We start from the raw sequence: 25,504 nt of genomic DNA, 5'->3' as shown, positions 1-25,504 counted from the left end.
CTTGATTGATCGAACCTGGAATGGGGTTTACCTGTCTCTTTTTTTCAGTTCCAAACAAATGCTCTGTATCCAAAATTTGAAACCAACTTCTCAAATGTTGATGTTTGTGTTTCCAGCATTTGAGTTTTTCTATGAAGAATTGAGCTGGGAATTTTTGGAATGTTCTACAACTACTTGTCAGCTATGCAAATCTATTTTAACCAGGGTTAGCTTCATAGTATTAACTGAGGACACATTAAGACTGAGATAACTTGTTGCATGCACAGAACTCCTCTTTATTCCTAAAGAGTGAAACTTTGAGTTATCATCTGAAGAAAAGCTACTTAAGACTGTGCCATTTTGAGCCAGCAATTTTAATGTGAGCAAGACTTCTCCGAATCCTACTAATCCCTTTAAACTAGTGTAGAGGTGAACATCTACTACTATTTAGTATATCCAACAGGAGCTGAGTTACACAGATCCCGGGGCAAGATTAGGAGGAAAAGGAATCCCACTTTAATTTCTATTCAGTTACGTCTGCTAGAGGTGTATACGCATGGACTCGAAAATAACAGGTTCAGACTTTACAGCATTGCCATAGTTACCTGCTAACAAAGTTCAGACGCAATTAGTGACCAACTAGGTATGTCCTAGAGAACAACTAGTGACTGAAGTTGTACAACACTATTTGCATGAGAGAAAGTGGTAAACTGATGGCAGGTGTCTGGGGAAGGGACAGGGCAAGTGGTAACTAAAGAAGCGATAATGGTGTATGTGTAGAACACGACAAATAAGTTCCTAGGCACGTTTCAGGTGTTTAGGCAGCACTTCAATAAGACTAAATTTCCAGGTATTATTTGCTATCTGCTGAGTTAAGGATAACATGTTCACCATGATCATTCCATTAGGAATGAGTTTTGCTCTTCATGTACATATTCGGCCAAAACATGCATTGAACAACAAACACTTAACTCATAAATGAAAATCAGAAGACTGAGTTCACCTCATATTTGTTTGGAGCAATAAAGTTTAGAGCCTCATCAGGATCGTGTAGGATTGAGAAAGCCAACTCTTGGACTTCCTGGGAAAAGGGAGATGGAAAGAGAGTAAGACCATAAACAAACTTACATCTAGAAATGAATTAGCTTATTTTTGTAAACTGTACATTTCAGGTCTGGTCCTACAATGACTTTGTAAATCAAATCAAACAGTAGCCCTCAGTTTTTCTAATAATGTAATGCACATTCTAATAATGTAACGAAGGACATCATAATTGTGCACTACTATACTTACACAATGATTGCATTATATACAGACTAAGACGATGAGAGTTTTCTCCAGGGGGTTCTATGAGTTACTTAGATAGGGTGTCACACTAGGACCTCTGTATTTACCTTTTAATGCACCATGATAGAAGCAAAATCCAATCTTGCTACAAAGTGCTACATCTCTATTTTGAGATGGGCAATGAGTATTTGTGTGAATATATATGTGTACACTATATTCATGCTTGTACCCATATAGATTAGATACATGTAGATGTTGGGGTCCTGACAGAAAATGTATTGCTTTCACAACAATGCCCAGGGACAGTGTTGAAACTTACAGACAAGGTTCATACTGCACCAGAATAATGAAGTCACCCTGCTATTTTATAAATCATCAGTACCAATAACAGCTAGAATACTATATGCAGTTCTGGTCATCATAGCACAAAAGATTATCAAAAGGTTACAGAACTAGAGAGTAATCCAAATGATTATGGTGTGAAAAGATTGGACTGTGAGGAGTGATAATATAAATCAGACATGTTCTTGCTAGAAACAATATTAGAAGACTACATGATTGCTGTTTTTATGATTCTAAAGGGACTTCATTATGTAAATGACAAGTTATTTTACCTTGTCTACAGGGCAATAGAGACATAGCCTATGCTTTGAATGGTTGGGGGAATGGAAATTGAATAAAATTTCAATTGAAATGAATTGGAAGTAATATCTTAGTGAATGAGACAGATCTATAAAACAGGCTTCATAGATTGAAGCAGTTGGTTTTGACTGTGAATGAATAGATTTTTTTTCCAGGAAGTAGCATTTTGGGATACTCTCTGGATAAATTGAGAGATGATTTATGGTTAAGCATACAATGAGCAACTCTTTCAATGCTCTCCCCACCTCGTGTCTGGATCTGATGCAGACCCACTGATAGAAATGAATTGCAGTAATCAGTCAACAACTCCATCATCATTATCACAAGACTGCTAGGGTGGTAGATAAACTGGATGGATCTTCTCCTTGTTTCATTCAACTTTACACATCCACAATACACCTATTCAAACACATACATACAAATAGCTTAAATGTACCTTATTTTGTTTTAGGGCACTCTTCTCTCTCATATGGGGACAATCTTTCCCTGTTACCACAGCTTTGATATCTGCAACAGGAACTAAATGAGGAGGAAAAAAAAACAAGCTAATGATCAGAAGGTATTGTGGGATCTTAATAACCAGTATGTATTAGTGATGACAGACGTGTACTAGTAAACAGCAAAATGTAATGAGTACAATTTCAGATTTATACCAGTCTTGAGTTAATGTCTTTAGTTGCTCTTGTAAGCAGATTTAATATACTGTGCGTAACTTTACCGAGCACAGAAATGTAACATGATTTAAGGTTGTAACAATACAGCCCTCTTATAGGAGCAGAGTATTTTTAACTTCACATGCCATATGAGACAGGAGGAATTAAATTGGGAAAATGGCACAGATATTAAATAATACATATCGTGCCCATCTTCACAGAAAAATTCCCAGAAATATTGGAGAACATCAGGTTTAGGGTGAATGGGAAGAATGACATTAGTATGTGTCAAGAAAAGGGACTGGGGAAATTAATGGGACTAAAAGCTGATAATCCACAGGACATGAACAAGATGACAGACATAACAAGATTTTGAAAGAGGTGGGTTTGGAGATGCATTGGTCATCTTAAAAAAAAATCCATTGATTGCAGAATTGTTATCTTCCAGTCTGTGGGAACCAACATAACCTACGCTATTTAAGAAAGGAGGGAGGGAGAAAATGGGAAACTGCAGACTTATTAGTCTGAAAGAAATACTAAGAAAATTATAGAATCTACTACTAATAGGGCACATAAAAATAATAATCAGATTGGGCAGTCGACATGGAATTATGGAAGAGAAATCTGTTAAGAGACTTTTGAAGTTGTAATTCAGAATAGGCAAGGGCAAACATGGATATTTTGGACTTGCTGCCCTCATCCTGATGCAGATTAAGAGCAGCAAGATGTGTTGTTTTTGACTTTCAGGAGACTTTTGATAAGGTGCCATGCAAGAGGCTATTAGATAAAATTAGAGCACATCGGATTGGCAGTAATAAACAGACAAGGGTTTGTCAGAAGAAAACAGTAAATAGTTGAAGATACAAGAGACTACAGATGCTGGAATCTGGAGCAACAAACAATCTGCTGGGGGAACTCAGCGGGTCGAGCAGCATCTGTGCGAGGAGAGGAATTTGGTCATTAGCATAACAGTAAATAGGTCACTTTCAAAAGGGAGGCTGTGCACAGTGGGGTGCCAGAGGGATCAGAGCTGGGGCCCCAGCAGTTCACAATCTATAGCAATGATTTAATGAAGAGACCAGGTGCAATATATCCAAGTTGGGCTGGGGTGTAGGTAGCAAGGAGGACGTAGAGGGGCTTCAAGGATATATAAACTGTGTGGATTGATGAGGATGTACCAGGTGGAATATAATGTAGAAAAATGTAATAGGACAAATAGAAAGGTAGAGTAGTTTTTAAAATGGCAAGAGGTCAAAAGCCAGTGGTGATCAGTGAGACCTAGACAAATCATTTAAGTTAATGTGAAGGTACAGAAAACAATTAGGATGGCAAATTATTGTCACCTTAATTGCAAGAAAATTTAGTACAAAAGTAAAGATATTTCACTGAAATTATACAGGGGCTTGGTGAAGCTGCAATACTTAGAATATCAGTCTCTGCTGTCTAGAGGATATACTGACTATAGAGAATACAACAAAATATGCGCCTGACAGATTCCTGGGACGGGACAGCTTGCCCTATGAAGAGTTTAAACAGAATGGGTTTGTAGTCTCAAGTTTAGAAAACAATAGATAATCTCATTGAAACCTACAAAATTCTTATGAGGCAATGACAGGGTAAATGCAATTTTAATGTTTCCCTTGGCTGAGGTGTCTCGAACCAGAGGCCAGTCAGTTTAAAATCTATTGCTGGCAAGGTGCTGGAGTGTGTAATCGAGGAGGGAATAGCCAGTCATTCGAAAAAGTTAAATGCAATCAAAGTCAATGTGGTTTTATGAATCGATGGAGAGAAGTTGGATCTGTATTCTTTGGAGTTTACAAGAATGAGGATTGATCTTGTTGAAACAAAAGATTATAAGCAGGCATAACAGGGTAGATGTTGAAATGTTTCCACTAGCTGGAGAGCCTTGAACAAGGGGATATAGTTACGAGATTAGGGGTGATTATTTATAACTGAGGTGTATAGGAATTTCTTCTCACAAAGGGTGGTGAATCTCTGGAATTCTCTATCTTGGAGCGTTATGGAGGGTGGATCACTGAAGGCATTTAAAGAGGAGGCAGATACATTTCAGAAAGATTGGGGAATTGGGGGCTCTGGGGAACTGTTGCAGAAGAGGAGTTGAGGCTTGGGGCAACTCAGCTGTGATCGTATTGAATGGCAGGCAGGCTGGAGGGGCCGAGTGGCCTCTTTCTGCTCCCATTTTCTTGTGTTCAGTGTTGAGAAAAGTGGTCAGCCTTTCAGAATGGAGATAAGAAGAAATTTCTTCACTAAGGAGGTTGCTGAATCTTCCGAATTCATAACCATAGAAGGTTGTGGAGGCTCAGCTGAAGTATATTCAAGATGGTGATTGATAGATTTAAAAAAAAAGATATTAAGGGAATAAAGGGGTATGGTGTTAGTGCAGGAAGCTGGTGCTGAGGAAAAAGATCAGCCATTATCTTATTGAATGGCTGAACAGTCACAAGGGCCCAGATAGCTTTCTTTTGCTTCTATTTCATATGAAACAAGATACAGACAGTAGTGTACACTTTTCCACCAATGTAATTCGGCTTACTTTTTTCCTGCAGTGACTCAAAGGCCACTTCACCTTGTGGGCTCTCATCCAGATCTCCATAATGTAAAACTTTATGATTGAGAGATAGTCGACAATACCAGAACTTATCTGTGGAAAATAGAGGAGAAAGGAATAAGGACACAGGTACCATTCCCCCTTGCAAAACAAACACACACACTCAATTAACTAACTCCATGAATATCACAACCAGGTATCCCTAAACTGCAGCCAACTAGCAGATTATACTGTGCAGTATAAAACTGTACAGAATTAACTACTATTACAAACTAAGCATTCAACCAAGTAGTCAATAATCACAATGAACATTAGCAATTAGTAACATTACACAAAACACAGTACCTTTCTAACCAGTAGCTGCAGCCCCATACATAATTCACTAGTATAGTCAACATCATAACTGCTATCAAGAACAGTCCTCGTCACCCTAGTATCATGATGCCTCAACTGACAAGTATGCTAGGCAGTAAATATACCCAAGACCAGAAAATTCCCAGGTTTTTTTAAATTCAGCACTGAATTTTCTTATCTCAATTTTGATGGTAAAAATCAAAAAAACTGCAGATGCTGGAAATGTGAAATAAAAACAGAAAATGCAGGAAAAATTCAGCAGATCAGGTAGCTGACCTGGTGAGGAATACTGGCACTTCCTGTTGTTGTTTCATTTTAGATGGTAATGGTTGTCATGGTTGGTCACTGTGTCCCTGATCTAAACAGCAATGCAGGCAGAGTGGTGTAACAGAACCAGTGGAAGTTCCTGCTTCTAACTGCTATCCAGTGATTCCCACAGCACATGCCTGTGAGGGCTCAGCTGTGACCTGTGGTTGATAAGAACGGCCTCATCAACAAATTATCAGAAGGCAGCTGGGACCAGCCAAATGAAGGAAATCAAAAAAGTACCACAAATTCGTAGAATTAAAATAGATCCAAAACAGAAAGACACAGTGGAAAGGAAGACTTTGAGGAGGAGGCGGCGGCAGCATTTTAAGGAGGCTGACCTGATCAGTTGAAGTTTATAGAGATCAGAATGAACAATAGCAGCAGACAAAACTTGTCCTCAACCATACAGCTCACAACAGTAACTAGTAGTCAACCAACCAATACCTTGCCGCCTGCGATTGCTAATTTTACGGAAACTAGTGCCCTCGCAAAGTCGATTCAGACGCTGCTGTTTGATGAGCTCCATCACCTCGGGCTGAATTTTCTCCCGCAGCTCACTGAAAACAGAGATTGAGGTCAGCATAAGTAGTGGAACCAGAAGTACCTATTCACATGACATGTACAGGAAGGAAAGTCTTGGACCATTGCACATTTTAAAAAAATGCACCAATTAACAAAATACTATGGATATCTACACATCATCTCCCAGTTTGTTGTTTTGTCCCCTCACTGTTAACTTGCTTTAATGACGCCCACATTGAGGACCACTTTTGCCCTGAGCTCCACTGAAAGCAAAAAGGATCATGGCATTAATTGGCTTAAGAACTAAATGGAAAAATGTAACCCTGGTCATTCCTTGCAAGGCAAATCTAAGATTTGATTCACACAGGACCTTTCTCAAGCAGACATGAAAGAACATATATAATGCAATAACTGTTGAGCAATTATAACAGACATTTTGCAATTGAAGCATTCCACAGACATCCAACTGGATGTATTCCCTTCATTGTACTGGGTGAAAAACAAATATCTGTGGGATCCATAACATCTGTGAGAACCACAAGAGAAAGCCCTTTGCACAAGAAGTGGAACTTCAGCTTTTGGTATTGCAACACACTTCTGACTAAATACTGGAGCTTCAGCCTAATTTGTGTGGCAAAGTCTGGGAGCAGGTTGGGTGCATTATTTTCTAACTTGCAGGCATGAGTGCAACTTACTGTAACAAGCAGACACCAATACAGCTTCATACCCAAGAGTCAATGTCCTTAGTAAAAAGTAATCTGGTGAAAAGTGGAGGATAACAGACAACATACATGATTGGTGGAGACTGGAAGTCATCCTGGCTCATTCTCTCAGACTGACGTAGCCTCAGGATCTCAGAGTAACTCATGCAGCGGACTTTATTCTTAAACTGATCCAGAGAGTTTGGCTTTGTGCCTAGGGACCTTGTTATCTGCTCACGTACCACCTGCATCACCTGCCAAGGTAGGAGGAGAGAATTAGAGCATTTACAACACAGAAGTTTATGTTCCATCAACTAACTGTTTCAGTTCATCTTTTCTTTCCCTTATGTCCTCACCCAACTTTAACTACCACTCCACTTGGTAGTGGATTCTATACTCTAACCAAATTTATTGTCCTGGCTTACAGTTCTTCCAAAAGTGGAAAAATCATCATATACTCTCCAGGTTACATACACTTTAATGTTTAGAGAGCTATTTTCAGATCACACTGTTTCTGACTCTTCTTTGCACTTGACACACCAGCACACAGAGGTCATTGAGCCTGCAGAGTGCTGTCAGGTCCTCATTTGACATTACTTGTGCAAAATTCTACTGCATGGAAGGTCAGTGAGAAGACTGGGGTCTGCTTTGGTTTTTGGGGGGGGGGGGGGGGGGGTTTGCAGTGAGAAGGGAGTGACCCTGAATGAACTGCTACCAACAAGTTCCTTAACCTCAATTACCCTATACAATCAATCATCTCCCTGAACATCCTTCCCAATTCTTTCTGACACTTCAGACCCTTTCTCCCAACCCCCAACTCTCCCAAATGATCTTTGAGAATCATACATCACAGAAACTCTGAATCCATTTTAGGGGTGCTCCCCAAGAGTGGCCACAGGCCAAATTTGACTCAATGGCCTATAATTTGCATGTCTCTGACCTACCCTTTAATAATCTTAAGGATCTCTTAGGTCATCATACAGTCTCATTTTCTGGGGAAATGAGCTCCACTCACTCAGTCTTTTTTTGACAAGTATAAACTCTCAAATAGCCATCATAATTCTACTTTACATTGTCCCCACCCGTTTTGTAATAATGGAGACCAGAAATATGCCTGATACTCTAATGCTGTAGAACTTCTTTGTAGTTGTACAAAATACAAATGCTGAATAATTATTTTCATGGAAAGGAGTTCAAAGTGCAGGCCCCCATTCCAAAGAGTGAAGTTCATCCAGAATACCTGGACACCTATCACTGACATGTCAAAGATAGTCTGAAGGCACAAAGACCTATACCCTCCAAGTCACAGACCACTCCAACTTTGAAATATATCACAGTTCTTACCTTTGCAATCGGCAAAACGTTTGAAACCCAACACAGCTCTACACAAGTACCTTCATCACAAATACTGCAGGGATTCTGGACAGCTTCTCATAGGCAACTAGATTTTGACAATAAACGTAATCAAATCTGACATTCATTCCAACTGGAACATGTGCATCCCAAAAATGAATTTTAAAAATAAAGTGGCAAGTCTCCACTTACATTTGAATTACAAATCTTTACAATTTCTTTCCAAAGAGAGAATGGCTTTGAGTTTAAAAAAAATCTGTTGAAGATACTCAAATTAGGAAAACTACCTCAATTTTTCCCAAAGCCCTTCAATTCTTTCAACCAAAGCACACTACTCCCCTTTGCATTTCAGTCATTGTCTACAAAGTCCCGTGTCCCCTTTTCTGGCCCAGCCCTCCAGAGTACAGAGATTGCGTAATTGTTGGAAAGATTGAAGCAAGCAACATGCATTTTAAAACAAAATCAGACAGAATTGCACATACAACCTTTCCTTCTCTATATTCCACACCCACAACATACTGTGAGTTACTTTGACAATGCATATTCATTCTCTGACCATATAATATCCAGAATTAGAAATATTGTAAATATTTACAGCACTGCCCTCAATTTAGGATCACTCACCAGAACTAGTAGCCAGCAAGGTTTACAAGAAAGACTTGCTCAGAATCCCACATAGTCTCCAGAATGTAGCCGCATGAACAATTTATAGGAGTGTTGCAGCAGGAGAGAATGTGCTCGATCTGGTTTCACTGAGAGAGTCTGGAAATCTGCCAGAGCACCTCAGTTTTTGAAATACTGTTGGCAGAGTCTTCTGTACATGTGGGTATTTCTCAGCTGTTTCAGCAAGAGCATTTTGTGCTAGTCAGTAAAAGGAAGCAATCTGTGTCACAGCAGGGTTCCCACTGCCAAATCTGAGTAAAATATACACGCCTAACACAGGTGCAGGATGCTGCAGGTCAGTGGTTTGTTCTGAAGTGAGGTTTGTGCTTTGATGCTGATTTTTGTACAGCTATCAGACTGGCACTCACCTGACTGATATATAGTCATAGAGCAATATTCAATAGATTAATACTTGAAATGTCAGAAAGTTACAAGCCATGATCTATTTACCCCTATGATCACAGTGGCTGCTCCCCATAATGCCAGAGCACTTTAAATGTTCATTGACAGCATCTTATAGAAGGTCCTTAAGCATTTAATCTCATGGATGTTAGACCAATTGCTCTGTAGTTATCGGTCTTATGCTCAACACCTTTTTGATTATCAATTACTCCTCAAGTTCAAGAAGGATTCCAAAATATTTGCTTCTGCCCAGGAGCAAATACTAAATTCAGTTTTTTTTTTGCTAATTTCCATTTCTTGAACAATGCATTCAGGCATATTAGACGCCAAGGTGAATAGTTTATGAAAACTGATGTGAAGAATTCATTTAATATATTGATCACACTCTGACCCTCTTAAGCAACCAGGTTCAAGCTAAGAAATTTAAAGCAGAGCAAAGGCAATTACAAACCACCTCGTCAGTTCAAAAGGCAGAAAATACCATATTTACCTCACACACCCCTCATTCAATCTTTGGCCATCATCATCAGTCTAATGGCAATCACTACTGACAAGGTACTGTGTATTCTCCAAGAACTTGAAAACCACTGGTTACTGAGTATACAAGTGGCACAATACCTTAAATTTAGGCAAGAAGCAATGGGAAAAAAAAACTGCAAAGTATCACTCACATTTACACTGAAATGGTTGCATCTTCATTTCCATTATCTTGTTTATTCAGTCCTGGGATATGGGTATCACTGACAAGTCCATCAGTTTTTGCCAATTCTTAATTGTACTTCAGTTGATAGCAATGCCAAAGTGCAGTCGCGTTCGGAGTTCCAAAAACATTTTGCCCCAGTGATAATGAAGCAGCAGCGATAACATTTACATGTACCTGCTGCTCTCGTCTTTCTAGATGGTAGACATCAAGGGTATGGAAGATGCTGAAACAGCCTTGGCAAGTTGTGACAATGCATTGTGTCATTCTTTCTTACAGCCACACTGATGGTGTATGGAGAGCCAGTCAAGCAGGTTGCTTTGTTTCAGTTGGTGACCAGCTTCAAGCACTTTTGAGAGCTGCATTTATTCTGGCAGATGGAGAGTGTTCCATCCTGCGCCTGGGTGTGCCTTGCAGATAGTGGAAAGATTGGGTTGTCAGGTGAGCCACATGCTATGGGACACCCAGCCCCTGAATGCTCTTTCAACTATAATTTTTATAAGGCTCATCCAGGTAAATGTTGACAGCGGGCAACTTAACATAGTTATACCATTGAATATGTGGAGGTGTTGGTTAGATTCTCCCACTAGTTTTGTCATTGCCATGCACTTGTATGGCATGAATGTTAATTCCCACTCAGCCCAAGCCCGAATGTCGTCCTATCTTGCTACATCCAGGGATGGACTGCTTCACAATCTAAGAAGTCGCAAGCGGAACTTCACTGAATATTATGCAATTATCAGAGGACATCACCACTTCTGAACTTACAATGTAACGAAGGTCATTGATGAAACAACTGAAGGTAGTTGGACCAAGGAGCTGCCATGGAAAACACACGTGATGCCAATGTGCCGAGATGGTTCTGGCTTTGGAAGTCAATCATTTTTCTTTGAGCTGTGTCGCTCTCCAGCACGTGGAGTGGGATTTACCCTCAACTCCCATTGATTTCAGTTTTACTAGGGCTCATACTTGTCACACTTGGTCAAATGCTGCCTTGGTGTCAAAGGCAATAACTGAAAACCTCTCTGGAATCTTTTGTCCGTGCCTGAAGCCTGAACTCTGGGCAGAACCCAACCTCAGCATCAATCGCCAAAGTTTGGGGGATGTGGTCCCTGAAGAGGGACCTTGGATACCACTCAAGCATAACTAGAATCAGAACCGTTTACAGCACGCAGTTGTAATTCTAATAGAGGTCAAGTCATGTCCATGTTGAAACGTTGTTGGCACTTGGTGAAGCCAATTCTGAGAAATTCTGGCAGCAGAACGTAGGTAAAAGGAATTGCATCAACTCACACAAACAAACACAGGCCGAGTCATGAGCAGTAACTGGTCTAAATCTCTCAACGTCAAAGGTTTTCCTATACGAACAGATTTAAATTACCCTGGCTTCATCTAATCACATGAACAGCAACATACCAGCATGGCTTAATATTAATTAAGGTCTGTGGGTAATTTTTACTAAGCTAAAGAGAAAGAGAGAGAGAGAAAAACTGAAAGGGAATATATTTTCACGGGATGTACAAAATTTAAACAAGCTTATTAAGTACTTACTTCTTTATAAGCCAAGTAAAGATGCATTTAATAATAAACTGGGAGAGATAGAGTAAGAAAAGGGAAAGGGAGAAATGCAAGAGCATCGTGAAAACGAATGCAATTTAAAATAATGGAAAAGTGAAGAACAACCAATGTGCAAAAAAAGTCCTAGAGCACAAAAGCCAAAATACTCACCGGCAGGCCTGTCCATGCCTATAGAACAGGGACAATCGGAGCAGCTCAGACACTGATAAATAGCACATGCGAAGCAGGAATGATATACTCCAATAGTGGGGTGTGGCAAAGAGCTCAATGAGCTGTGAAATCTCACTCCATCTCTGCCCTCATCATCTCATTAACACTTCCTGTACCAAACCTGCTACACAGATCTTCAGTAACATTTGCAATGCATCAGGTCTTTGCGGACTGGAGCACACAAAGTTTTCACACGATGCAGAATTTAAATGTGCGCATGAATGTCAGTACAGAAATAATGTCACTACTGGAGCATTTTAATGGACCTCTTCAGAAGATGGGAAGGGTGACAAATTCCCTAGGACTATTCTTCCTTTTACTTCCAGCTCCATTCCAACTAAATTTGTTTCCTTCTACTGACTTGTGTTGAGACACAATTACATGGGCATTAGGCTCCAGCACATTACCCAAGTACCAGAAGTCAAGAAAACAAAATATGTTAAGTGGCTATTCCATTGTGGGGGGATAACTACCGACCCTTTACACCAACCCACAAATCAAACTGGGAATCAAGGCAGAAGTTATTTAACTCCCTATCAGATCGCATTGTCAGGTGAACCACTGGGAGAGCTCATAGCACCCCTTACAATGCAGCAGCTGTTGTTCTAGATTAGAAATTCAGGAAATTTCATGCTAAGTAGTAGAACAGAATGCACTGAATCTGGTAACGGGCAAAGTTGCCACCAGAGGAAAAAAAATAACATGAGAGCTGTGGAATTATCTCAGAAGCTTAACAAGAAGTTCAAACCATAGACTCTTGCCCACACTATTCAAATGATTCAATGCCATCTAAAGGAGATTTACAAGGCAGCTTAGTTGTGCATACAGAAGTTAGCCTTTTAAAGGAAAATTAGCAATGCCAATAAACAATCTTGATAGTAGTACCTACAATCCTAGAATAAAAACAAAACTTGAAATAGATTAGTTCACTCAATGTTAGACATAGTAGGGTAAATTGGACTTTTGTTTAGACTTTGCAGCAAGTTAGAGAAAATGGAACCCTAATTCTGCCAGGAAGTAGGACACCAGTGGGGTTTATACACCTGAACCAACAGCCACCAGTCAGCAGTTAAACCCTTGTGCAATGCTGATTTGAAGACACCTCTGCAAATTTGCAAATTAACATTCCAGCTAATGCATTTAGCAGCAAACTCCATATTAACAGAATGAAAGGCTCCCCAGCAGTGCCACTTAATGGGATCATGAAGTTCTTACAAGTTATCTGCTGGATTATTTGTTCTGGTACACAGTTTTGGAGGTTTCATAAAGTTTGTTCCATTGCATGTTCGGTTATTCATTAATTCACTTCTTAAAGTACACTCACCACACCTTGCAGTCACAATCCACTTCTGCATGGGTCCAAACTAAATTTAAGTACATCACTCACTTATATCAATCTTCTGCTAATGCATGCACCAAAGCATTGCACAGGAAGTATGCAACAGTCCTTTACACCTACAGACAGTACAAATTTACCATGCTACCTGGATCCAATGAACTGTCACAGAGTAATAGCACACTGTGATATCCATATCTGTTTTCAGGGTTTATCTAATGCAACCTTCAATCTCTCTCTAAATTATTCTGCTTCTGCCCTGGAAGATACAATAGATGGAATGTCTGATTTTGCCAGATCTTTACTGAGGGTAACAGACTCTAAACTGGTTAGCTGCATGCCTTACAGATTCACATGCGGAAGGTAGTGTTGCACTCCTAAGGGATACTTTTGGCTGTGCAATACTGTGAGACAAGTGACAGAGAGTCAGCAACCCACTTTACATACCCACCCCCCACCATTTTAATTCCCATGGGGTGACGGTGCAAGAACATTAAATGTTGCTTTTTTTTAGATGTCTGGATCACAAATTAGGGAATTAAACTCAAAATTACTGAATGGTATTTTTTGTGCACTGGTTAATTTGACTGTAAAGTTATTATGTGCACTGTAAATAATTTATTGTGGTAACATTTAAAAAGCAAACCAATTAATAACATGGTTCAAATACCAGATCCAGAAATGATAAATGGACTTAATTAGGGTACTGAAAATAGTTCCCAGCAATTTTCATCCTTCAGAATATCAAATAGTATTTGCTACAGAGGGTCCATCTCAGATAAATTCTTGGGGTAGTTTTACTCAATTGGATTGTGGTTGGGTAATACCCAAGCATTGATTTAAACTCAGGGGGAGGCAGAAGTGGGGAACAATCTATCAATGTGTCTCCAACAATCTATCAGACTCCAGCATCCCCCAATGCAGAGGGAGACCAAGAGATTTCACATGCTCCAATATCGGCGTCTACCTTGAGAATGGATGGAAGAGGTGTGTCAGTCTGTCACTGGGGGCCCTTACAAATAGTCTCGAGGAAGTTTTGCTGAAAAGGGAGGGGAGGTTGGTAAAATTTGCAACTCTTGCGGTAGATGATGGGGAAAAAAGTCCAGGGAACAGGAATCCTTGAGGAACCAGAAGCAGCTCATATTTTTCAAATCATTTGGGTCCAAGGTGGCGTCAGTTAAAATGGGAAATCTGGTAACATTCAGCACACAATTTCCCGATTTTAAATGTTCCACTCCAAAATGGAGGACGGGGGGGGGGGGGGGGGGGTGGTCTTAGTAGGATGAACCACCGCCACCCCCGCAGGATGCATCAACCTTACAGGATGTGGAGAATAAATTATTTTACATTATTCCCACCACCATTGAGTTGAGGGAGCCCAGAAGCACCTCAGAGGCCAGTTACCAACTCATTGCAAACAGACCTCATCAGTATCTGGTTCTGAGCATCAGGCTGAAGAATGATCAAAACCTCATTGTGTGCAAGGTGATGTGGATATGGGTTATGTGGTGAGAATGAAGAAGGGTTGTTGTCCTTGGAGCAGTGTGGTCAAAGGGAGATTTACAGAGAGTTGGATACAGGAAATAGTGAGAAATTTTCTTCTCTGGCAGAAAAGGGACAGGAGCCAGAAGACAGATACAAGATGATGGCCAAAAGCAGCAGCTAGAAGATGAGGGAGACCACAATCAGTACAGATTAGAAACCTCAACTCCTCACTAACTATCAATGTAGGTGCACCCCAGGAATGTGTGCTTAGCCCCCCTGATCTACTCTCTCTATACCTACGATTGCATGGCTAAGCATGGCTCCAATGCCATCTACAAATTCGCTAATGTCACCACTGTTGCTGGTAGGATCACAGATGGAGACGAGGAGGTGTACAGGAGTGAGATAGGTCAGCTGGTTGAGTGGTGTCATACAACAATATTACACTCAATGTCAGCAAAACCAAGGAACTGATTGTGGACTTTAGGAAGGGGAAGACAGGCAAACACACACCAGTCCTCATTGAAGGGTCTGTGGTGGAAAAGGTGAGCAGCTTCATATTCCTGTGTGTCAACATCTTGCAGGATCTATCCTAGAGCAAGTCAGCAGGTCAGGCAGGCAGCATTTATGGAGGGAAATAGACAGTCGATGTTTCAGGTCAAGACCATCAGGACTGGAAAGAGGGGAGATAGCCAGTATAAAAATGTGGGGGGGGTGGGTGGGGGGAGAGGAAGGGGTGGAGCGAGAGCTGGCAGGTGATAGGTGAATCCAGGTTGGGGGGGGGGGGGGGAAATGATACAAGAAGCTGGGAGGTGATAGGTGGAAGTGACAAAGGGCAGAAGATGACCGCACCTGTTCTCATGATGAGGCTTTCCACTCCAGGACACCTCTTTTTCAGAAAATGGGGATCCCCCTCACTGCTATCGATGCAGCCCTCACCCACATCTCTTCTATTTCCCGCATGTCTGCCCTCATCCCATCCCCCCCCCCAGATGTAACAGGGATAGAGTTCCCCTTGTCCTCACCTACCACCCCACGAGCCTATGCATCCAACATATAATTTTCTGCAACCTTTGCAATCTCCACTGGGATTCAACACCAGGCACATCTTCCCCTCCACTCTCCACAGGGATCGCTCTCCTCATGACTCCCTTGTCCGCTTGTCCCTCCCTACTGATCCCCCTCCAGGCACTTATCCCTGCCCCTCCCTCACCACTATTCAGGGCCCTAAAAGTCCTTCCAGGTGAAGCAGTTCTTCACATGTGAATCCATCAGTGTCATTTATTTCATCCAGTGCTCCCTCCTCTACATCGGTGAGACCTGACGCAGATTGAGAGAAATCACTTCATCGAGCATCTTTGCTCCATCCGCCATAACAGCCAGGATCTCCCAGTGGCCAGACATTTTAATTCCACTTCCCATTCCCACACTGACATGTCTGTCCACGGCCTCCTCTACTGCCAAGTTGAGGCTAGATGTAGATTAGAGGAACAGCACCTCATATTCAGTCTTGGTAATATCCAACCTGATGGTATGAATGTCGATTTCTCCAACTTCCAGTAACCAGTCCCCTCTGTCACCTTCCCTCCCCACCCCCCTATCCCACTGGATTGTGAATTCCTCCATCTCCAGGTCCGTGCATGTGCCTGCCTCCCTGGATCCATGCGTCTCCCTGCCTCCATTTCCATGTTCAACAGATATGAAGGCAGGCAGCGTCTGGTGCTTGTCCATGTAACTGGGTCACACACACATACATAGAGACTGTTTGTCTCAGTCTGTGTCTGTCCATATGTTCATCTCTGTATTTTGTGCGTGCATATTGGACAGATAGACAGCCAAAGACCACGAACAGACTGTATACATGTGTGGGGACTGTATCTGCATGCATGTGGTACCTCTGTGCACTTCTGTGTCCAGATGCTTCAGAATGGTCCTTGGGCACGTCACCAGCAGTACAACAATGCTTAGTAAGCAAAGAAGAATACAGAAGTGAAGGGTGGAAAACAACTTACTGCTTGGTACTGAAAATGTTAATTTCCTCAGCAATTTTGATGGGAGTGAAACTATAAGGCAGCAGAGAATAACCTTGCCATCACAGCTGGGGCTGGCAGTTATTTTGACAGCAGAACCGCTCCACTGAATCGCTCCCTACAATTATCTGTTACCCTGTAATTTTAGGTTGCCAAAAGAATTCAAAGGTAAGAGGCCAGAGAGCATCAATCACCCCCGTGGAATTATCAGCAGCTCCTCGGATGTCGTAGTCCTGTCCTTTACAGGCATTACTTCCCAGTCAATTATAATGCACAGGCAAAAGGAATTTGCAATTCCAATTGCCCATATTATAATACAAACTCACTGGGAAGAAAGAATACAGTACTACATTTATGCAGTATTTTTTCCACAAGCCCACTTTACAGACAATTAATTACTTCTAAAATAGTCACCATTGTACTGCAGAAAGCTCAACAGAAAGTTGGATATAGCAAGCTCCCATTAACAATAGAGCCATGACCAAAAATAATTATTTTACTGATCTGGTTAAGGGATAAATATTGCCCTAGACACCAGGAGAACTCCCTTTATTTTACTCCACCCCACAGCATGGCATGGCATCTTTTACATCCACCGAAGAAACAGGCTCTCAATTTAATGATTCCCTCCCCCACGACAGTGTAGCAATTCCCCAGTTCTGCATTGGATTGCAGCTCGAAATATTCTTGCAACTCCCTCAAGCAGGGCTTGAGCCCACGACCTTCCAATTCAAGTGCTGCCACTGAGTCAAGTCTATTCAACAACTGAGGGGATACCACAATTCAGAATGTTCTTATTCACTAACAACAAAGACATTTTCCAGGAAGACCCTAATGTTGGTGATGGAGGGGGAACTGGCCAATCTTTATGGTCTGCAACATCACCAGTTTCCTTAGATGGCGGCTGCTACTTCCTGAAGGAGAGATTGTGTTTACCTAATATTCTCTGGAGGACTGTGAACTCTGTCATCCTCAAACTTTGATGTGTCCCGAAGCCCTTACCCACCTCACCCCACCACTAACAGGCTCTACGCCTTAACTCGAGAACGCCTTCCCTAAAACCTCTCCACCTCTCTTCCTGCAAAACACACTTTAAAATCTACCATCATGACTAAGCTATTAGCTGCTTGTCATAAGAGTATCCTTTAGCTCAGTTCCAGTTTCTCCAATTCCACTCTCTCAAAATACTTTGGGATGTTTTAAAAGCTTTATATACACTCAGATTATTGTTGCTTAATATGTGCTATTCCGCAACATGTTACTGCTATTATACTTGTATAATATACATCCCACGCTCAAGAACTGAGTGTCACAAGCAGCTGCACAGTGGGTGGATGGAACACATCCCTTCTCCGGGGCAGAATGGATTGTTGATAATGGGAAGTGGAGTTACAGGGCAGGAATATTAATGACACAGATCTCTGTTTAACTGTACAATGAGTTAGTGTAATGCAGAGGCTGCAATTCAAGCATTCCTGTTTCACTCACTACCAGAGTGGATCTGGCAGCATCATCTCACCTTGTTAAAGTCTTCTGATGTTGCTCTCATTTCCTTCCACGTTTTGTTCAGTAGCTGAATGCAGAGGCAGAAGAACTCTTCGAAAGCTCGGTCGTGGGTGAAAAACATCGGGTGGTACTCATTGCAGCCTTCATTAGCTGCATCCACAAAAACAACAACAATCAGATGCCAAAATACTTTTTAAATAATTTTTCTGCGCACTGATTTTACTCAATCAGCCACTCTCAAATAACAAAAGATCTACAAGTTAAATTGGATAGGCATGAAAACAGGTGAGAACTTGTGCATTTGGCCTGATGCAGACACCAATTTGTGCTGTCTGCTCACAGTGATGTCAGGGTCTTGCCAGTTGTTTCTTGACATTGCGCCTCAACAGGGAGCACAAATGTGCAGGTGTTGCACCAGTTCAAGCTACCCTGCACTGCTGCAAGCCCGAATATGCAAAGGTGGCTACAAAAGGTGGTGGAAGCCACCATGGAGGTGACTAGAATTTACCAAAACTCTCATGTCCACAGTCTTCCAGCACCTTACTGGAATCCTGAGTGGTGGTGGAGGGGAAAACAGATTCACTTGTACCCAGTGGGTGTGGAGCTGCTTCAAACACAGGTTCAAAAAAACATTGGGATGTGACAGCCGTGAAAGTTAAAGTCAGGAGTCAAACCCAAGAACCAGGATGCAGTGCCACAGGAACTACACTAACCTCAAAAGATGTGGTCAAGATCAGTAAATGTATTTCCTATTGCCATAATCGCATAAACTGCATCATCAGCCATGCACTAGTCAATTTACCACACCCTTAACACTCACCCAACCATAATCTCTAACGAATGAGGGCTCAAACCTAACATTCATCCATATGGCCTTTCATTATCCCCAAACAGAAGCAAACTGCTGCAAGCTTTTCACCGAATTTCAATGCCAGCTATTCAACCACAAAAGTTGGATACCCAAAGCATCTCTCTGGAAACTCATTAACACACTGGTGTCTTATGAAGGTCAAGGTGGGACAGAACTGGAGAGCAGTCAACCATGGGCAGCTGCCAAAGAAAATGGTGGTATCTTCATACCTTGTTCTCCTCCTCATGTCCCACTATCCCTTCATCCAGTGGCTGCAGCTGGGTAAGCACGAAACCCCTACTCTCCCCATTCCCTCTTCACAACTAACCTAGTGGTTTTCTTCTTTTGGGGCAACCAACAACCCTCACCCACTCAGACATAAGAAGAGGGGACGATGAAGACTCACAGTCACTTGACTTAACAGCCCCAGCAACAGCCCAGATGGTGACATTAATTTAGCTGAGAAGTGGGATCTGTCAGAGGTGAATAGTGAGGCACAACTGTCCTGCAGCCAGAAAAAGGAAAAGATAGTTCTGGTACAGCTCTCTGGAGGGACGAGCTCAGGTACGAATTCTGTTGTGGCAGACTCTGGTGAAGACTTCAATGCACTTTTGATATGGAAAGTCAGTACACAACATCAAAGAGCATGGAGCAAGCTCAAGTAGCACTCTTGTACAAACCTCTGACCAGAGCTTAACAGACCACAATTTCTAGCTTGGAAGCAGTGGTCAACAACCCTCATGGACACATGTCGATCCAACCATCATATGGCATCTGATGGATGATACCTTACCTTCCAATGGTGGTACAGCGGAAGTTCAGACTCTTATAGCAAGCAGAGCTTGACCGACATTAGCTGGTTATGGACAGCAGTGATCAGGGGGCTTGGAGGTGGTCAAAGGACTCCAGCAATCTGTCCAACAGATTACAAGGATCACTAAAGCAGTGCCCCAGTGAATGGCAGTTGGCTGTACGGAAACTGCAGCCCTTTCGCAGGATGATACCTTCTTGATACCATCATTGCCTCCCTCTCAATGTCCTTGCTGTTGTACATCAGCCAGCCACCCTAATCAAAGTCGCTTATGCAGAGGAGACCCAGTCAAATGCCAGACCACGTAGGGCCAGAGATGCCTGGGTTTGTCCTCTAAGGCATTCCATAGCTCCTTGTACCAGCCACTGGAGAGGAAGACTAGGACAGGCAAAAGGCATGTGCAATGAGCACTACGGGAATACACACGAGGGATTGGTTAACATTTATATAGTATTGGGAGTTCTTTTATTTGTAAATTGGTTTGGAATATTACTTTATGCTGCCTTTAATTTTGGTATCGTAACTAAGTAGACATTTTGCTGCACCAGGGATGGTCGGTTAGACAGGGCGTTGTTAGACAGGGGGCATTAATAAATGGGGAACTGGAGGTGACGATTTGTTCTGGGCATCCTGACCCAGGATTACACATCTACATTGCCTCCTCCTTTCCTTGTACCCCACTGCTCACCTCTTCTCTGGTGGCAAAAGCAGAGCTCTCGCAAGGCTGAGGTTGTGACTTATGCAGCACCCACAGATCTCGGGAACTATCCTGCTGAGACTTGCATGGCTTGCCAGGGTGGTCCAGGTATCAGAATCATACAGTCAGACACAGGCCCTTCAACCCATATCCATGCCGACCTTTTTGCCCATCTACACTATTCCCATTTGCCTAAATTAGGACCGGATCCTTCCAATGATCCACTCTATTACTGTTTCTGCACCAATGCATTTGTTGAATGCATGTTGTACAGATGCGTGGGAACTAAATACCAGAGTTAAGAGCTATGCATCAACTTGAAACGCAGATAGCACCGCTGCATTTTGAAAGAATGTGGAGTGACAGGATATCAAACTAAAACATTTTCTTTCTTATATATATTTAGATACATGTTTATAAACCAGCTCCCCTCCGAGGAGTAGAATTCTGTGGAGTGTTACTACGATGCCACAAGGCAATGTGTGTGCAAGCAATGGTACCCTGCACAAGGCGGAAGCCTATCACCCTCTCAATGCTGAACGTTCACATCATCCGCTGATCTCTGGCAGGAGAGGGCTGATCACGCGAGGAAACAGCAGAAGTTTCATGCAGAACTATAACCATCTCTTTTCATGGGTCCCAAAGTTCAGGATTCCAGACCAAACACAGTCGTCCCACACCTGCTGCCCTTTTCCAGGCTCTGCTTGGACATTATAGTCCAGCAGTGGAATATGAATATACAGCAATTTCTCTGCACTTATACTGGGGAATCTGCCCACAGAAACTGTACCAGATAGACCTGTTATAGGAACATTCATTTGAATAGAGAGGAACAGCTGCAAAGGAGAAAGGTAACTATTTAGATTTTTTTTTGATGAAATAATAGTGTTTAGGTTTTTTAAAATCAACTGTTGAGTTTTAATTTTTGTATTTTTTTTAAACTTTTTATAAATACTTTTCTAGTCAGTGCCTTTGACCTGAAGCATCAACTCTTTCCACAGATGCTGCTCGTCCTGCTGAATGTTTCCAGCATTTTCTGTTTTTATTTTAAAATATATTATTTTCATTTTAATAGATTTGAAATACCTGGTAATTTATTTTTAAAAAAAAATCTTTCTAAAGGAAGCAGGCACAAATCCTCTCAAGGTCTGCCAACTGTTCTCTTACACTTGAACATCTCATATTCATAATCCTCATCTTTAAGTCCACTCAGGACTTCACTCCAAAACCACGCAACAAATCTCCATTGAACACATTCCCCCTTCTCTCCCATTGGTAACGTGGCCTTCAATTCACTGAAATTTCTCTCTCAATTGTCTCTGCTTCTTTCTCCTTTGAAAGCAAAGCTTTTCAATGGCATATATGTGGCCCATTGACTATATTTACATGCTTATCTCATGCTCTGGGCAGCATTTATAGCCCTTTGGAAGGGCAGCACAGTGACTGCCTCATAGCTCTGGTGACCTGGGTTTGATGCTGACTTCTGGTGCTGTCTGTGTGGTGTTTGCAGGTTTTCTCCATGACTGTATGGGTTTTCTCCAAGTGCTCTGATTTCCTCCCACATCTCAAAGCTGGTAGGTTAATTAACTACTGTAAAAATTACTCCTTAGTGAAGGAGCTGCAAAATGAAGAGATGATGGGCATGACAGAGAATAAGTTATAGGGACGGAAGCAATTGAAAACAGCAGGAATGGGACTGATGGGACTGCTCTCCTGGAAAGCAGCATCAACCAGATGGGCTGAATGGCCTTTTCTAAATAAAAAAGTGCTATTACAATGATAAGATGAGGCAAGGAGGAGATAGGCCTTCTTAAAACTGGTAATCTTACATTGTTTTTAGGAAGGATGTCCCAGGGTTGCGACCAAGCAAAGCATTTCAGGATTTTCTTTAAGTGTTAAAGACACTGCATAAATACAGGCCTCTCGGTGAGAATGGCTGCTGATTCTGAATAACACTTACGCAGCTCTCCAACTTGTAGGATTTCACACATCATCTTGGTTAGCTCGATGCTGCTGCGTCCAAAAGGACATTCATGTTTGTCCTCCCGACTGCTGTTTTCCAGGACTATCTGCAGCCAGATGGTTCATACCAGTGAGTAGAGCAATGAACAGTATAGGAAACACATAGGTCAAGTCACTGGAACAAATGCTGTATCAATTTCAAATTGAATTTGAGCCTGCTCATCCCAACGTTCTCAAGCATTGAGACTTTTCATCGAGATGATTGGCTCGGATGCAAATACATTCAAAATAGCAGGCCATTTGACCTTTCATACCTATCCCACAATAAGATCACATCTGATCTCTTACCTCAGTCCCACTTCCCTGTACTAACCTCTTAACTCGCAATTCCCTTAATATTGAAAAATCTACTGGGCTTGTACTTCAATGCACTCAGCAATCGAGCCTCCACTGCCCTCAAGGGAAGGAAGTTACAAACAATCACGTACTCAGAGTCAAGAGATTTCTTTCCAATTCAGTAGCCGATTCCTCATTCTGAAATTATAACCTCTGGTTCTAGACACCCCAGCCAGGGAAAACATCATCCATGTGGATCTACCCTGTCAAGTCCTGTAAGAATTTTGTTTGATTTAATATTATTAATTGATCATTTGATTGACATTATTTGTAAGATTAGTCAAACAGGATGGCAGAAGATTAACTAAAAGAACTTTATTCATTAAATTCTAGCATCCTCAGCAATACCCCAGCAACACATCAGTGCTCAGTGTTATATTTGACTAGTTTTCATTAGCTTGCATTTGACTCAACTTGTTTTGATTTGACAGATCTTTTCAAAGAACATTAAATGTTATTTCTGAGAATGAAAAAGAAGAATGAAAACATTTTTATTTTACCCTTCAGCGTCTCAGGATACACATTCAACGATGCAAACAAATATATCTGTTGACTCATGCACTGCATGATGTGAAAAACTCATGAAATGAAAGACTGAATATCAATTTCTGATGCCAATAGTTGAAGGGGTAAACGTTAACCAGAATGTAACCAGTCCCTCTTGGCACTACTTCAGTTAGCGACATGGGATTTTTTTTTAAAAAGAAGCATTCTTGGTAACATCTCACCTCCAACAGCACTGCACTCTGTGTATTTCATCAATGTTGTTATCCTAGATTTATGCTCAAATCCGTGGAGTGAGTCTCAACTCCTGAGAATGACTTGGAGATTACAGCACTACAAAATCAACCCAGTCTGACACAAGATGAAAGGGAAATAGATTGAAAATTCTGACCAGCCCTGAAGAGCAAGAGGTCCCATCTCCTTCTCCTCCCAGTGTGTGGTGATTTCAGCACTAGCAGGCCTGCTACCGTTTTCCTCAGATCATCTGGACTAAAGGATAGAAGGGAAAAATCCAGCCACACAGTGAAGTTGCTCAAAAATGCCCAAAGTGGAGGGGAAGGGGTGGGTTGTGTACTAGTCACGAGGAAACCAGCTGCTGGTCAAATTACCAGCTGATTTCTAGCTCCCAGAATCAAATTAGCAGGCATGAACTTGGGGAAAGAAGAGTGCATGGATTCTCACCCTGATGTACATGTCCTGATGAACCTTTGCCAGGTACAGCATGTTGTCCAGTGCCAGCATTCCAGGAGGAGTCTGGGTAAAATCCATGGCTGGATTGACATGATTCTGTGGATACAAGGTGAAGGAGCCTTATTAATGTGAGAAAATGCACAATCTTCAATCGTTTCTAAGAATTCAAAACAGAGACAGACAAGTTATGCAATACTAGAAGCAAGACAGATGTCAGGAGATGTTTATCACTCCAGATAAACAGTCCGCTACTCTTCGATGGCAGTTCATGGAATTCCATCAAGGCATAGCTGGATTGGTTACTGGCTGGGGTGGAGTTTATCTGATTCAAGAGGGGAGTGCTGCATTGCAATAATTACAGCCAGAATGATCTTCACTAGCTTTGGTTGTTCAAGTGGTTCTTGTGATTGGTCTGGGCTTCTAACCTAGTTTACCAGGTTTTGGGTAATACTGGGGATGTGCACATTAAATTATCACAATGGTAAGGGTTAGGCTGGATAAAACTTGGAGTCTTTTCCTGTCAGTTGTCAGGAATAGACAGTTGTACAAATTAGTTTGGAATACATGTGCATAAGTCTTTGTTTTGGGAACAAACAGTGTGTGGCTAAAAACATGCAATCCATCCATACTTGTTAATTGGATGTTACCAAATATTAAAAAGGTCAAATTAAAAATTAAAAAGCTCCTCATTGTCAAGCTGCAAGTCCACAGTGTTAGAAAGTGATTTATGGACAGGTTGGGTGGATCTGCCTCAAAACGCAATCTCCTGCAACAGAATTGCCTGTCAGGACTCCAAGGGCAAAGGGCCTTCAGTAAATCCTAGACCAACAAGGGATCCATAATTTCAAGGCAAAAGGGAGAACTGGCGAGGGGTAGGGGTGGGAGAAGTGTTTGAACCAGCTCCAACCAACACAGCTTGTTACCAGAAATATGTAGCTCATTTACACAGTGATAAAATAGCATTTCCTAGCAGAAAATTAACAGCTTAAAGTATAAATTTTAGCAATGGGAACAGCAAGAGCCAGCAAAACAACTGTCAACTGTGTTCCTGGGTTAAGAGAGGGGGAAGGAGGAGATTTACAAGGGGGACCTGCTGGCATGTTTCTGGTCTTCCGATCTAGTGGAGCAGGAAGCTGACTGCAAATGGACTCAATTATCCTGGCATGGATTTGGAAAGTATTGTTTTCCATGAATATTCTCACTGACAGCTTCTGCAACTTTGCTTCACATCTGTAAATGGAGGTCACAAAGACTCAATGCTACAAAGTCCCTCATAATCGTGCACGGCAGTGCCTGCACACGAGAGGCACTTCGC

The 25,504-nt window shown here is 41.8% G+C and overlaps 1 protein-coding gene across 9 annotated transcripts in view; it reads right to left on the bottom strand.

Moving 5' to 3' along the window:
- LOC127578732 (engulfment and cell motility protein 2) overlaps window positions 1-25,504 on the bottom strand; it is a 129,585-nt gene that overhangs the window by 3,554 nt on the left and 100,527 nt on the right. For 7 of the 9 annotated variants that reach the window (XM_052031128.1, XM_052031123.1, XM_052031129.1 and 4 more), the window contains 8 exons: window positions 24,181-24,285; window positions 22,598-22,706; window positions 18,293-18,429; window positions 7,107-7,270; window positions 6,238-6,350; window positions 5,116-5,223; window positions 2,345-2,427; window positions 983-1,060 (listed from right to left, as the gene is read on the bottom strand). In XM_052031128.1, coding sequence (XP_051887088.1) covers window positions 983-1,060; window positions 2,345-2,427; window positions 5,116-5,223; window positions 6,238-6,350; window positions 7,107-7,270; window positions 18,293-18,429; window positions 22,598-22,706; window positions 24,181-24,285 — 897 coding nt within the window. Of the gene's footprint in view, window positions 1-982; window positions 1,061-2,344; window positions 2,428-5,115; window positions 5,224-6,237; window positions 6,351-7,106; window positions 7,271-8,993; window positions 9,092-11,862; window positions 11,937-18,292; window positions 18,430-22,597; window positions 22,707-24,180; window positions 24,286-25,504 lie in introns of those variants that run through there. The other 2 variants (XM_052031130.1, XM_052031131.1) reach the window with 2 other exon arrangements.

This window comes from Pristis pectinata, chromosome 16 (assembly GCF_009764475.1).
Source record: "Pristis pectinata isolate sPriPec2 chromosome 16, sPriPec2.1.pri, whole genome shotgun sequence".
Lineage (NCBI taxonomy): Eukaryota > Metazoa > Chordata > Chondrichthyes > Rhinopristiformes > Pristidae > Pristis > Pristis pectinata.
The sequence above is the reverse complement of the archived record's forward strand: the minus strand, read 5'-3'. Positions and strand labels throughout refer to the sequence as shown.